The sequence below is a fragment of the Rhipicephalus microplus genome, chromosome 4, assembly GCF_043290135.1.
Source record: "Rhipicephalus microplus isolate Deutch F79 chromosome 4, USDA_Rmic, whole genome shotgun sequence".
Taxonomy (NCBI): Eukaryota; Metazoa; Arthropoda; class Arachnida; order Ixodida; family Ixodidae; genus Rhipicephalus; species Rhipicephalus microplus.
Window position 1 is genome coordinate 25,787,786 of NC_134703.1, and position 12,037 is coordinate 25,799,822.

The 12,037-nt window shown below is 47.8% G+C and overlaps 1 protein-coding gene across 2 annotated transcripts in view; it reads right to left on the reverse strand.

Annotated features, from left to right (window-relative positions):
* Positions 1-12,037, reverse strand: part of TBC1D23 (TBC1 domain family member 23) — a 49,678-nt gene that overhangs the window by 22,737 nt on the left and 14,904 nt on the right. For both annotated transcript variants that reach the window (XM_037422588.2, XM_037422589.2), the window contains exons 10-11: positions 11,286-11,381; positions 7,906-8,119 (exon numbers count right to left, since the gene is read on the reverse strand). In XM_037422588.2, coding sequence (XP_037278485.2) covers positions 7,906-8,119; positions 11,286-11,381 — 310 coding nt within the window. The remainder of the gene's footprint in view (positions 1-7,905; positions 8,120-11,285; positions 11,382-12,037) is intronic.

Sequence of the window (12,037 nt, forward strand, 5' to 3'; positions counted from 1 at the left end):
AGCGTCTTCCTTCGCAAACGAAAAGAACCGCACGTGTCAGTTTTTTTATACACGCGTCGTAACGCGTTCCAGAGTGGCATACAAGATAAACGCGGCCTGCGTTGCGCTTAACAGAAAGTGACAGCGTCTTCCTTCGTAAACCAAAAGAACCGCACGTGTCACTATATCAAAGTAGCGTGATAGAGTCAAAAGACACAAAATGGATATTTGCCTATAATATCGTCTCTACTCATTAGGAAGTGAAAGAAGGCAACCACCCATTGGTAGCACGAAGCCACCAGGAAATCCGTACGGATTTCTCAGAAAGAAAAGTCTCTTAGATGCGGAAAATTCGTCTTGATCCTGGAGTTTCAACTCTGGACCAACACCTTTCTGAGACGTTTGCTCTGCCGATTGAGCTACCGTAATTACTCGATTCTACCGTGCCCTCGATTGTAACGCGCACCCGATTTCTACCGCGAAAAAAAAAAAAAAACGTAAGACATCGATTGCAACGCGCACCTATTTTTCTCGCTGGCCCGCACGATCACACCACTCGAAAAAACGACTCCTTTCGGGAGCGTCTTCCATTTAAATGTGAGGTACGGGCGAAGCTTGTGCCCATCTCACGTGTAACAGAGCATTGCCGTCACTGTAGTTTTGCCGTGGACCGATGTCAGCACGCGAACTTGCTTCACCCTCTTCTTCTCGACGGTTGTGGTGCCAGGCATGTCGAAGTAAAGAGGCGTCTGATCGGCATTCCCGGTTTGCCCAAGCAGGTAGCTGTTGTTGCGCCGCAAGTTTAGGACGAACCTCTGAAAACTGTGAAGCTTTTCATTGTACTCCTCCGCAAAACTTTTCGCATATGCATGTTCCCCTTCGGAGGGAAAAGCCTTTCCTCTTCATAAAGTTAGTTAGCAAGCACCTGCTCGCTTTAAACTGGCTCCGCATTAGACCTTTTTCTAAGACTAATTGCATAGCCCGCACTTGGAGCAGTTCTGTCGTCACGGACCGCTGTGCCGCTCGCTGCTCAAGCACATACCGTATAAACGCGTGTAAGGGCCGCACTTTTTTTTCAGGAAGTGAGGGCTAATTTTCAGGTTGCGGCCCATACACGGAACTTTTTTTGTGGTGACCTAAAAACAACGTACCAGTTAGTGAACGAAGAGCGTTTATTGCAGTATGCCGCGTGTGCGCTTAATCGTCGTCACTCGACGAGTCCTCTGACTCGGAGTCGGAGATAGTGTGTTGCGGAGCACCATCATTCCACAAACAGTCATCTTCGGTGCCATCCAGGCTGTTGCATATCCCAGTGACCTTAAAACTTCGGGACACAATGTCCGTCGACACCGAGCTCCACGCTGACAATATCCAACCGAGAACAGCAGCAAGCGGTGCCCTCTTCAGCCGTCCGGTCGGCGTGTGCTCATGGTTGCCGGTAGCCATCCATTCCGTGTAGAGTCTTCGGAATTCAACTTTGAATGGTCGATTCACGCTCACATCCAATGGTTGCAACATTCCTGTGAGGCCGCCTGGAATCACGGCCATGTCTGTGCCGACACGGCGCAGCTGCTCCTTCACCTTATCGGTAAGGTGGCCGCGGAAACTATCCAATACTAAAAGTGAATGTTTGGCTAACAAAGCTCCCGGTCTGTTCTGCCAAACACTTTTCACCCAGTCTAGCACCAAATCATTGTTCATCCATCCCTTCTCTTGGGCTCTAACTATGATGCCCTTGGGGAAAACTTCGTTGGGAATTCTTTTCCTTTTCAAAACAACGTACGGGGGTAGCTTCTGCCCGTCCGCGGTCACACAAAGCATCACGGTGCAGCGTTGGCGCTCAGCGCCGGTGGTCCGCACGGCGACACTCTTCTTGCCTTTTACTTCGACTGTGTAGTTCTCAGGAGAGTCAAACCACACAGGAGTTTGATCAGCGTTCGCTATTTGCGACAACAAATAACTGTGCTGATGGTGCAGGCCGATGACATGCTTGTGAAAACTAAGCACCTTGTTGGTATAGTCTTCTGGCAGCCGCTGGCACAGCGTGGTCCTTCGCCGAAAAGAAAGTCCCTTTCTTTTCATAAACCTTCGCACCCAGCCAGCACTAGCCTTGAAATCCCCGGCCGGTATATTTTTCACACGTGCCAAGGCTAGTGCCTTCATGCGCAGCATGTCTGTGGTGAGCGCAAAACCATCGTTCCGCACCTCAGTCACATAGCGGAGCAACTCCTCTTCCAAATCGGGATACTTGCACTGTTTTCCTCGGAAAGCGCGCTTTTTGATATTGGTGTTCTGCAAGGCTTTCTTCTGGGCGCACCAACGTCGAACACACTTCTCGTCAACGTCGAATTTTCTGCCGGCGGCCCGTTTCCCGTGCTCGAGGGCAAACTCGATCACCTTCAACTTATAGCCAGCTGTATAGCTATTCAGTTGCTTGCCCATCGTGCGAAAACGTAAACGTCCCGCAGAAAACTAGCTGGAGTCCCAGAGTCATTCAACGGTGCGCAAAACTCGAGCACATGGCAGGCTGAACAGCACAATGACCAAACAACGCACAAATACCAAAGTTGGTGATGCTAATGCCGATATGGATAGCGCGTTTGTATAGAAGTGCCAGAAGTTAAATATAAAATCCTGCTTTAACCTTTAGTTGGCGGTTGTATGAACACTACTTAAAAAATTAAAATTTTTTAGCCAACTTCATGAACATATTAGCATGAAGAAAACCAACAAATTATGCTAATGATGTACTATATGGTGATGATGAGAATTGTGTTTTCTAACGCCATCTACTGACAACGCCTAGTAGCTCACACAAGCGCGCGCATTTTGAATACGCATGGGTCAAGGAAAGTGCGGATGCGGCCCTTACACACAACTTTTTTTTTTGAATATGTGCTTCTTAAAAACGGGATGCGGCCCTTACATGGGTGCGGCCCTTACACGCGTGTATACGGTACTCGCCGAGCAGCTCTTTATTTGCGGAAACCGACCTTGCTGTGGTCCACTGAAGCCTTTGCGTGACGCTTTGCTGTCGACAATCTTCTGCTTTTGTTTCCGCCAGTCCCGCACGCACGTTTCGGAAACTCCGAACGACCGCCATGCGGCCCGATTTCCGTCCGTTTCTGCACACGTGATGACTTTTCTTTTAAAAGCGGCATCGTGGTGCACTCGAGCAACGCCTCCTGTACCCCTATAAACTACAGGAGGCGTTGACTCAAGTTTTTGGAGTCGGCCCTTTCACGCCATCGATGCTAATGCACTACTAGATGACGAACTCCTCAGAACACGTATGAAGTGCCGCACATGGGAAACACATAGGCAGAAATGGCGATGCGCCATGCCGACGCACGTAGGGGGCGGCCATTTTGGATTTGCCGATGGCAATATATTGACCGTAATTTTTTTGTTCGTACTCGATTCCAACGTTTCCTGTACTTTGAGATGTCTGGCGCGTCGGCGCGACCCTCTCCCGTTTACGCACGCCACCGCCGCGCCGCTGTGTTCTGACACTATCGTGCGCCTTGCCGTCAGGCGAGCGCCCGCGAAGTCTTTGCGGTAGCCCGTTCGGAGTGAGCGCTAATGCTGTTGGTCATTTTTTTCTCAGGGTGCCACGTGCTACGTTTTATCGCGCGTATTGCCTCTTCGGAGCTCGATCTAATAACCGCAGCTGAAGCCCAGCCATGCGGTACTGCTGCGTGCCTTTTTGCACCTCGAGCCAGCGCAAGCAGCAGCCTGGCGTTTCGTTCCACGAGATACCTGCAGATGCAAACCTCCGGGAACAATGGCTGAAAGTTATATCAAGAAAGGACTGGCAGCCAAATTCTACATCCAACTACTCAGCTGTCTGCAGCCTTCATTTTCTCGATGCAGACTTTCGCAAAGACACCAAGAGACGCGTGCTGAAGCCAGGTACTGTGCCCAGTGTTTTCCCACAATACCCTTCTTACCTCAGGCCAGCACCGTCGAAGCCGCGAGGTGAGAGAACCATTGCAAAAAGGAAACGCGAATGTTTGCAAATGTTGCACCTACAGTGGAGTTTATGACGAACGTGTACAGGTGGTTTGTTCTAATGGATGTGAGCAACTGTGAGCAGCATATCCACCAGAACAACCCTGACACTAGGCAGTTTTCAGACGCAGAAGATCCCAGACTTCACTGGCTGGAGCTCGTCTTTCTCGAGTACATCGAAATGCTAAAGGAAGCTAGCTCACCCGAAAATTTTCTCACCAAGGAAACCTACCATGCCCTAGTTTTCACCACAGTTTCCAACGTGCAATGCATACAGTTTCTGCTGAATGAGTGCGACTTCACGTTTGTACTCGGAAGGAAATTCTCAAGCGATCCAATAAAATCATTGTTTGGATTTCTAAGAAGGACTGCCGGTTGCAATGATGTCATGGATGTGAGAAGTGCTGATTCTGGACTAGAAAAAATTTTGAAGACAGGAATAGTCGCATCATCCGACAGAAGCAACGTCAACAGCTCTACTTCCTTCTGCTCTTCCCGGGCTGTTAGTGGAAGTGAAGTGAGGGGCAGCACAGCAGCTGTCTGTGCCAACGCCAAAAGGGCGCAACAAGTGCTGCGAGAAGTTTGCTTGGCAGAGAAGCACACCCCAGCTCTTGGCAGAGAATGCTTAGGCTGGCCTTTTGCTGCAGTGAATAAATATTGTGCTATTGTAGTTCCACTTGATTTACTTCTTATTTTCGTTCTTGACTTTATTTTCACTCTGCTAAGCCCTACAAACCTTGAAGGACAAAATTTTCACAAATATGAGCGCTGCAAAGCTCCACAGAGCGACTAGCGTAGTGACTTTCTGTGGCGGAGCGTAGTGTCAGAAGTTGGCGCCGGCTCGCGGCAGTCCGGTAAAACACGGTGGCCGCGAGTGAACAATAGGATAGCGGCCGACGTGCCAGGCATCTCAAAGCATAGGAGGCGTTGTCGATTCTAACGCGCATGCGATTTATGAACTCGCTTAACCAGAAAAAAGGTGCGCGTTAGATTCGAGTAATTACGGTAACCAGGAAGCTAGCGGTTGACAAAGCGGGGGCGAATTTATCAACAACTCGAAGCACATGGACACATTTGCAAGAACGCTCAACAGGCACTGATGCCTGTATTGCCATATAAACTGGAATATAAGTTGAGATATTTTCTATAAAATAATAAGCTAAAGCTTTTAGCCCCTCGTCTTATATAGTGGTGTCTAGCAGAAAGTGCACTGCTGTCTTGCAACATGTGGCTTGCATGTGCGTGAAAAGCAGGACGCGGTCATATCCACATCCAAATCCAATCGCAGGCTGTTTTTTTTTTTTTTCTCTCTCTCTGTCTGTTTTCTTTGTGTTCTTGGTTTGCTTCCGATCTGTTCTGAGTTTTCGCTCCGCTTGACATTGCGCTGCATTTTTAGTAGTCTTTTTTTTTCGTTCACTGAATATGAGTAGCGGTACGAGGAGGCAGTACTCAGCTGCGCTTAAACTACCGTATTTACTCGATTCTACCGCGCCCTCGATTGTAACGCGCACCCGATTTTTACCGTGAAAAAAAAAAAAAAATGTAAGACATCGATTGCAACGCGCACCCATTTTTTCTCGCTGGCCCGCATGATCACACCACTCGAAAAAACTACTCCTTTCGGGAGCGTCTTCCATTTAAATATGAGGTACAGGCGAAGCTTGTGCCCATCTGACGTGTAACAGAGCATTGCCGTCACTGTAGTTTTACCGTGGACCGATGTCAGCACGCGAACTTGCTTCGCCCCCTTCTTCTCGACGGTTGTGGTGCCAGGCATGTCGAAGTAAAGAGGCGTCTGATCGGCATTCCCGATTTGCCCAAGCAGGTAGTCGTTGCGCCGCAAGTTTAGGACGAACCTCTGAAAACTGTGAAGCTTTTCATCATACTCCTCCGCAAAACTTTTCGCATATGCATGTTCCCCTTCGGAGGTGAAAGCCTTTCCTCTTCATAAAGCTAGTTAGCCAGCACCTACTCGCTTTAAACTGGCTCCGCATTAGACATTTTTCTAAGACTAATTGCATAGCCCGCACTTGGAGCAGTTCTGCCGTCACGGGCCGCTGTGCTGCTCGCTGCTAAAGCACATACTCGCCGAGCAGCTCTTTAATTTGCGGAAACCGACCCTGCTGTGGTCCACTGAAGTCTGCGTAAAGCTTTGCTGTCGAAAATCTTCTGCTTTTGTTTCCGCCGGTCCCGCACGCACGTTTCGGGAACTCCGAACGACCGCGATGCGGCCCGATTTCCGTCCGTTTCTGCACACGCGATGACTTTTCTTTTAAAAGCGGCATTGTGGTGCACTCGAGTTTTTGGAGTCGGCCATTCCACGCCGTCGATGCTAATGCACTACTAGATGACAAACTCCTCAGCACACGTACGAAGTGCCACACATGGGAAACACATAGGCAGAAATTGCCGACGTGCTATGCCGACGCACGTAGGGGGCGGCCATTTTGGATTTGCCGATGGCAATAGATTGACCGTAATTCTTTGTTCGTACTCGGTTATAACGCGCATGCGATTTATGAACTGCCTTAACCGGAAAAAAGGTGCGCGTTAGATTCGAGTAATTACGGTAGATGTTGTTGAGTTCGCAGAAGCGAATGGAGAATATGGCTGCTCAGCGCCGCTTTTGTGTATCGGAAAAAGGCGTGGGCTATTGGAGGGCGCAGAAAGGGAAACTGCAGATGTACGATCCTCGAAAAATGTCGTTTCATGGGCGAAGTGCCGTTTATGCGCAGCTGGAGGATAAGCTAGCGGACTTTGTGCGGGAAGTTTGTGCGCGCTCGCTGCCAGTGACTGTGTATACCATTCGCAAGAAAGCCGTGGAACTCGCTCGAGAAGCTGTGCTCACGAGAGAAGAACTTTGTGCATTAAACTCTTGGGTGCGTCGATTTATGCAACGCAAAGTATTTTCTCTCCAGCGGCACACATCCATCTGTTAGAAGTTACCGGAGGAGTTTGAGGACAAGCTTATAAATTTTCAGCACATGTGAACCAACTTCGGGAGCAGAACGACTACATGATGGGGCAGATTGGCAACGCCGATGAGACCCTCGTGTAGTTTGACATGCCTTCGTCAACGACGATCACGCAGCATGGCGCCAAGGATGTGAAGCTGTTGTCCACTGGCAACGAGCACTCGCGCTTCACAGTCATGCTGGCATGCACGGCAGATGGTAGAAAGCTTCCGCCCTTCATTTTCAAACGCAAGACAATGCCGAAGGAAGTGTTCCCGCCCGGTGTTGTCGTTGGCGTCAAAAAAAAAAAAAAGGGGACACATGGACAAAGCCATGATGCCCGAATGGATAAGAGTGAAACGCGCTGTGAAACAGGCTGTGAATTGTGCACTCGGCGACGGGAAAATATACCTTGCCGTGATACCAGGTGGTATGACATCTACCCTCCACCCGCTCGACATTGTGTTAAACAAGCCGTTCAAGGACCGAGTGCGGCTGGAGTACCAAAAGTGGATGTCCAGCGACAACCCAAAGACACTGACGGGCTGCCTACAGAGGCCTCCGCTTGCGACTGTTTGTGGGTGGGTGCATCCCGCTTGGAGTTCCTTACCAGATTCCATGGAGAAAAATGCTTTCAAGAAATGTTGCATCAGCAACTCGCTGGATGGCATTGAAGACGACGCACTGTGGGAGGCTGCCAGTGACGAACTCTCGTCTTCAGAAGACAGTGGTGCTTCATCGGACGAATAGGAGCAGTTGAAATGGTGGTTGAGGGGAGCTCCGGCGGTCGTGGTGCGGAGCGCCCACTTTGCAAATAAGTGTGGTTCGGCAGTTTCGGGTTTTTTTCCCTTTTTTTTTCTTTTTCGGTAACCTGAATTTGGGGGGGGGTCGACCTATATTCCCACTCGATCTATAGTCCGGTTTATACGGTATATACCGCAAAGCAAGGAACACTGCTTGCCTTTGTATCCACCCCGGACGAGCCCGACGTATTGCAGGTGCTTCTGGAGAAAGCTCGAGATCACCATGTGCACGTACTGGTCTTCCTCCTCCCGGCCGCTGCCCATGAAGCAGAGGTGCTCGCCGCTGGCCACCGAGTTGGCCTCCATCGACTGCTTCTGGGCTGCAAACAGCGCTTGCACAGCCGTCTCAAAGGCACGCGGCTCCTGCAGCATCTATACGGGACGCACCAGAGATTACAACGTAAGCTGGAGTGACAAACAAGGGGGAAAAATACTCGCACTTCTTTGCGAACAAGTGCAACAAAGACACCAAAGAAGTATAGTGCAACAATGACATTAATAGAACACAGCAACATAGAAAAAGAGAGGCACACAATAGTGCCACTCCACAGTGTTCATTTCTGCGGTTTCAGTGTTGATGGATGGCCAACTAGACCAACAGTTTGTTCAGCTAACGTACAGTGACAGCAACGTTTGCCGCACTTTCCTAATGTTCATCAGTCAATCATGAGTCGAGTGCAATACAGAGACATTCAATAAAAAAATAATACTAAACATATACTAGTACACACTCATTAAACTGAACCAAATTAAACCAGAAAGATGTGTTCTGTTAAGAGGAGTTCTATTTACTGAGGAATGAACAGGGGGCAGAATTTAAATTAAATGTTATCATACTAGAGGCAGTTCCATTTAAGCAGCAATTATGTTTAAGAGAGTGTCGCTTGCCAAGAGTTTATGATAATATTGCATACATGCATCTCATTTAGCCTGAACCCATCCTACGCCTTTGATTTCGCCAATTGCATCATCAAATGTAGTTTTCTACATCCCCGAAATACATTTCTTTTTTACATGGCACTCACTTTCTGCCGACGAACAAAATAAACTAAAATAATAAAAAAACCCTAAAGTTTAATCACCAGAGCTACAACATTATAACAGGCACACAAGTATCAGGGGACTACATATTAATTTTGACGACTTGGTGTTCATTAACATGCACCCAAATTCAAGTACATGAGTGTTCGCTCATTTCACCTTTCGTGAAATATTGCTGGTCCAGCCAGAAATCAAACCCACGTCTTTATGCTCAGAAGCACACTGCCATAGCTGCTTTAAAGGGCCAGTAAACAACACCGAGGTCCGACAATTGCTATAAAAATAAATATGTGCACTTTTGCTTTGGGAACATGCTACCACGAGAATTTCGCAAACACATGCTGTACTGAGGAAGTTACAGGGGTTGTAACATCGGTACCAACTGGTTTAAAATTTTCGGGCGGCTTCCCCACCCTTCTATCTCACAGGGAGACGAAGGCCTAGCCCGCCGTCGTGATTGGTTTAGACCAATCAACGTGCTGCGCGCTACGTCAAGTCCCCAATCGACGACTTTGCATCACTGCATGTGAAAGGAAGATTGGTCACGCATAAGAAAGGAGTACGGGATTTGTTTTTCGAAATGGAGGCTCTGCGCAGCTCAGCGCTGCAATATTTGGAAAACATGATCGCTGTGGTCTATTCTATGAATTGCCTAGCTTCATTGGGGGTGTAAAAAAATGTCTGAGCCTTTTGACTGGCTTTTTAAGCCACCAGGGCAAGTACAGACCACTTAGTGCATTACACGACATGCACAACTACATTTTGGCATTCCAGTCTTGACCAGAGCATCAGCCACTCGCATTTGCTCTTTGATAATACATAATGCAGGCTTATCTTTCTTGACAATGCAGCTATAGCATTTTATTTTGTTGTATTGTTATTGTGTTGGTATTATTACTTTTAATGTTTATTTGTCAATATTGTACTTCATAATACAAGTCGAGCAGTGGCACAAGTATGATTATGCAACACGAGTGCAACTGTAAGTGGTGTCACTTCCCTACTAGTCTTACACAGCACATGAGCCGAAAATTCAGACATGACTGTAGGTGGCAGCATTGTAACAGTATATATGTATGTTCTTGATGAATTATGCATCTACAGGGATACGGCCCCATCCACATCTGTGTAGAGCACAGGAGTAGCTGGCATTGCTCTGTGGGGTAACACCTTGCAGCAGTTGTGGGCTCTGTCATGGAGTACCCTGGAGAGCACGGCCTAATAAACATGCAAATCTGTGCATATCGGTTTGAACCAGAAGTGATGTCGGCAAGTGCCTTTGATTTGGAAGTTGTGCGCATAACCTCTCATGCGCCCGTGTATATCGAAACAGTTATAAAACAGGCATTGTTTGTTCTTTAAGTCGGGCCCGTCTTATCAGCCCAAATGCATCATTTTTTGGTATCAAGATGCCGCAACCACCTTGAGTCGAAGTGCTAATTCAGTTAAAAGAGCGCCACGCCACTTCAAAGTTGCCACTCGTAAACACCAGGTCTACATACCAGGCCATGCATACGCCCATAAGGCAGTTAGTACACAGTTAGCAAAGAACCACTTGGCAAAGTATGGAATTTTCAGTCTCGACTATTCGATAACCAGTTCGTAAGAAAGCTCAAATACATGTTCAAAATGCATATTACTAAGTTATATGTAAATGTGCTAGTCAAAACCCAAGCCAACATGATCTGACTGGATTGGCTCAGGGCACAAGGTGGAGGGTCCGATTACTGGCTTACGTGGGCAAATTTCAATTGGAGTGAAACACCAAACCGACATTTCCCTTTTTTTTAAGAGCAGGGCTATTTCAGCTTTTCGTTGAGCCAGGCAGTGTGAACAGAAACTATCCTCATGAACTGACATGCACTCGCCTTGTCCTCTTCGCCTCCTGCTCCACTTCCACGACAGCTGTGTCAATATGTCTAATGCAGAATACAATAATTATGATAGGAAAGTCTGTTACCCGACTGACAATAACATCATGGGGCTAAATCTGCAGAACATCTAGTCATGCGACGAAAAATTGCATAACATCAAGTAACTACATAGTCACGTAACACATGGTCATGTGATGTTCTCACCAAAAACCACGTAACAGCTAGTCAAGTAACGAAAATTACACAACATCCTGTAAGAGCTAGTAATGTCGCATGTCCCCTGCAAAACCACAAGAGTGATTTTGCAAGGAACATAATAAATAGTTTCCCACATGACATGTTGGAAACTGATTGAAACTAGAGAAATGCTATAGCCAAGACCAGCTGCACTCAATACTCTTAACAAAACCTTGACATCTTTAGCAAAGCCTAACCATTACTAGCAAAAACATTGAGAAAGCTATGTTGAATGCTGGCTCTGCTGTTCTTTCCAGCCTTGTGCCACTTGTGCGAGCTGCGTTTTACAGAAACATCGCATTCACTCACTTGCTCGATCAATCAATAGAAAATTTTGAAGCCTGAACAGAGACAGAAAAATGATGAACTTAAAACACTGCACCAACCAAGCTGGCATCCAAGTGAAATGCTGTTTTGAGGTGCCCACTGTTGTACTGGTCGGCAGGCCTGCAATCCACCACAAAGTAGCGCACCAATGTATGCTGCAAAGAGTAAAGTCATGCATTACTTCTTTGGTACATGCCCACCAAGCGGTAGCAGCTTGTGACCTAGCTGTGCAAGTGAATTACTAAAGAACATACCGTAATTACTCGAATCTAACGCGCACCTTTTTTCCGGTTAAGCGAGTTTATAAGTCGCATGCGCGTTAGAATCGAGTACGAACGAAAAAATTGCGGTCAATCTATTGCCATCGGCAAATCCAAAATGGCCGCCCCCTACGTGCGTCGGCATGGCGCGTCGGCCATTTCTGCCTATGTGTTTCCCATGTGCGGCACTTCGTACGTGTGCTGAGGAGTTCGTCATCTAGTAGTGCATTAGCATCGACGGCGTGGAAGGGCCGACTCCAAAAACTCGAGTGCACCACAATGCCGCTTTTAAAAGAAAAGTCATCGCGTGTGCAGAAACGGACGGAAATCGGGCCGCATCGCGGTCGTTCGGAGTTCCCGAAACGTGCGTGCGGGACCGGCGGAAACAAAAGCAGAAGATTGTTGACAGCAAAGCTTCACGCAAAGGCTTCAGTGGACCACAGCAAGGTCGGTTTTTGCAAATAAAGAGCTGCTCGGCGAGTATGTGCTTGAGCAGCGAGCGGCACAGCGGCCCGTGACGACAGAACTGCTCCAAGTGCGTGCTATGCAAT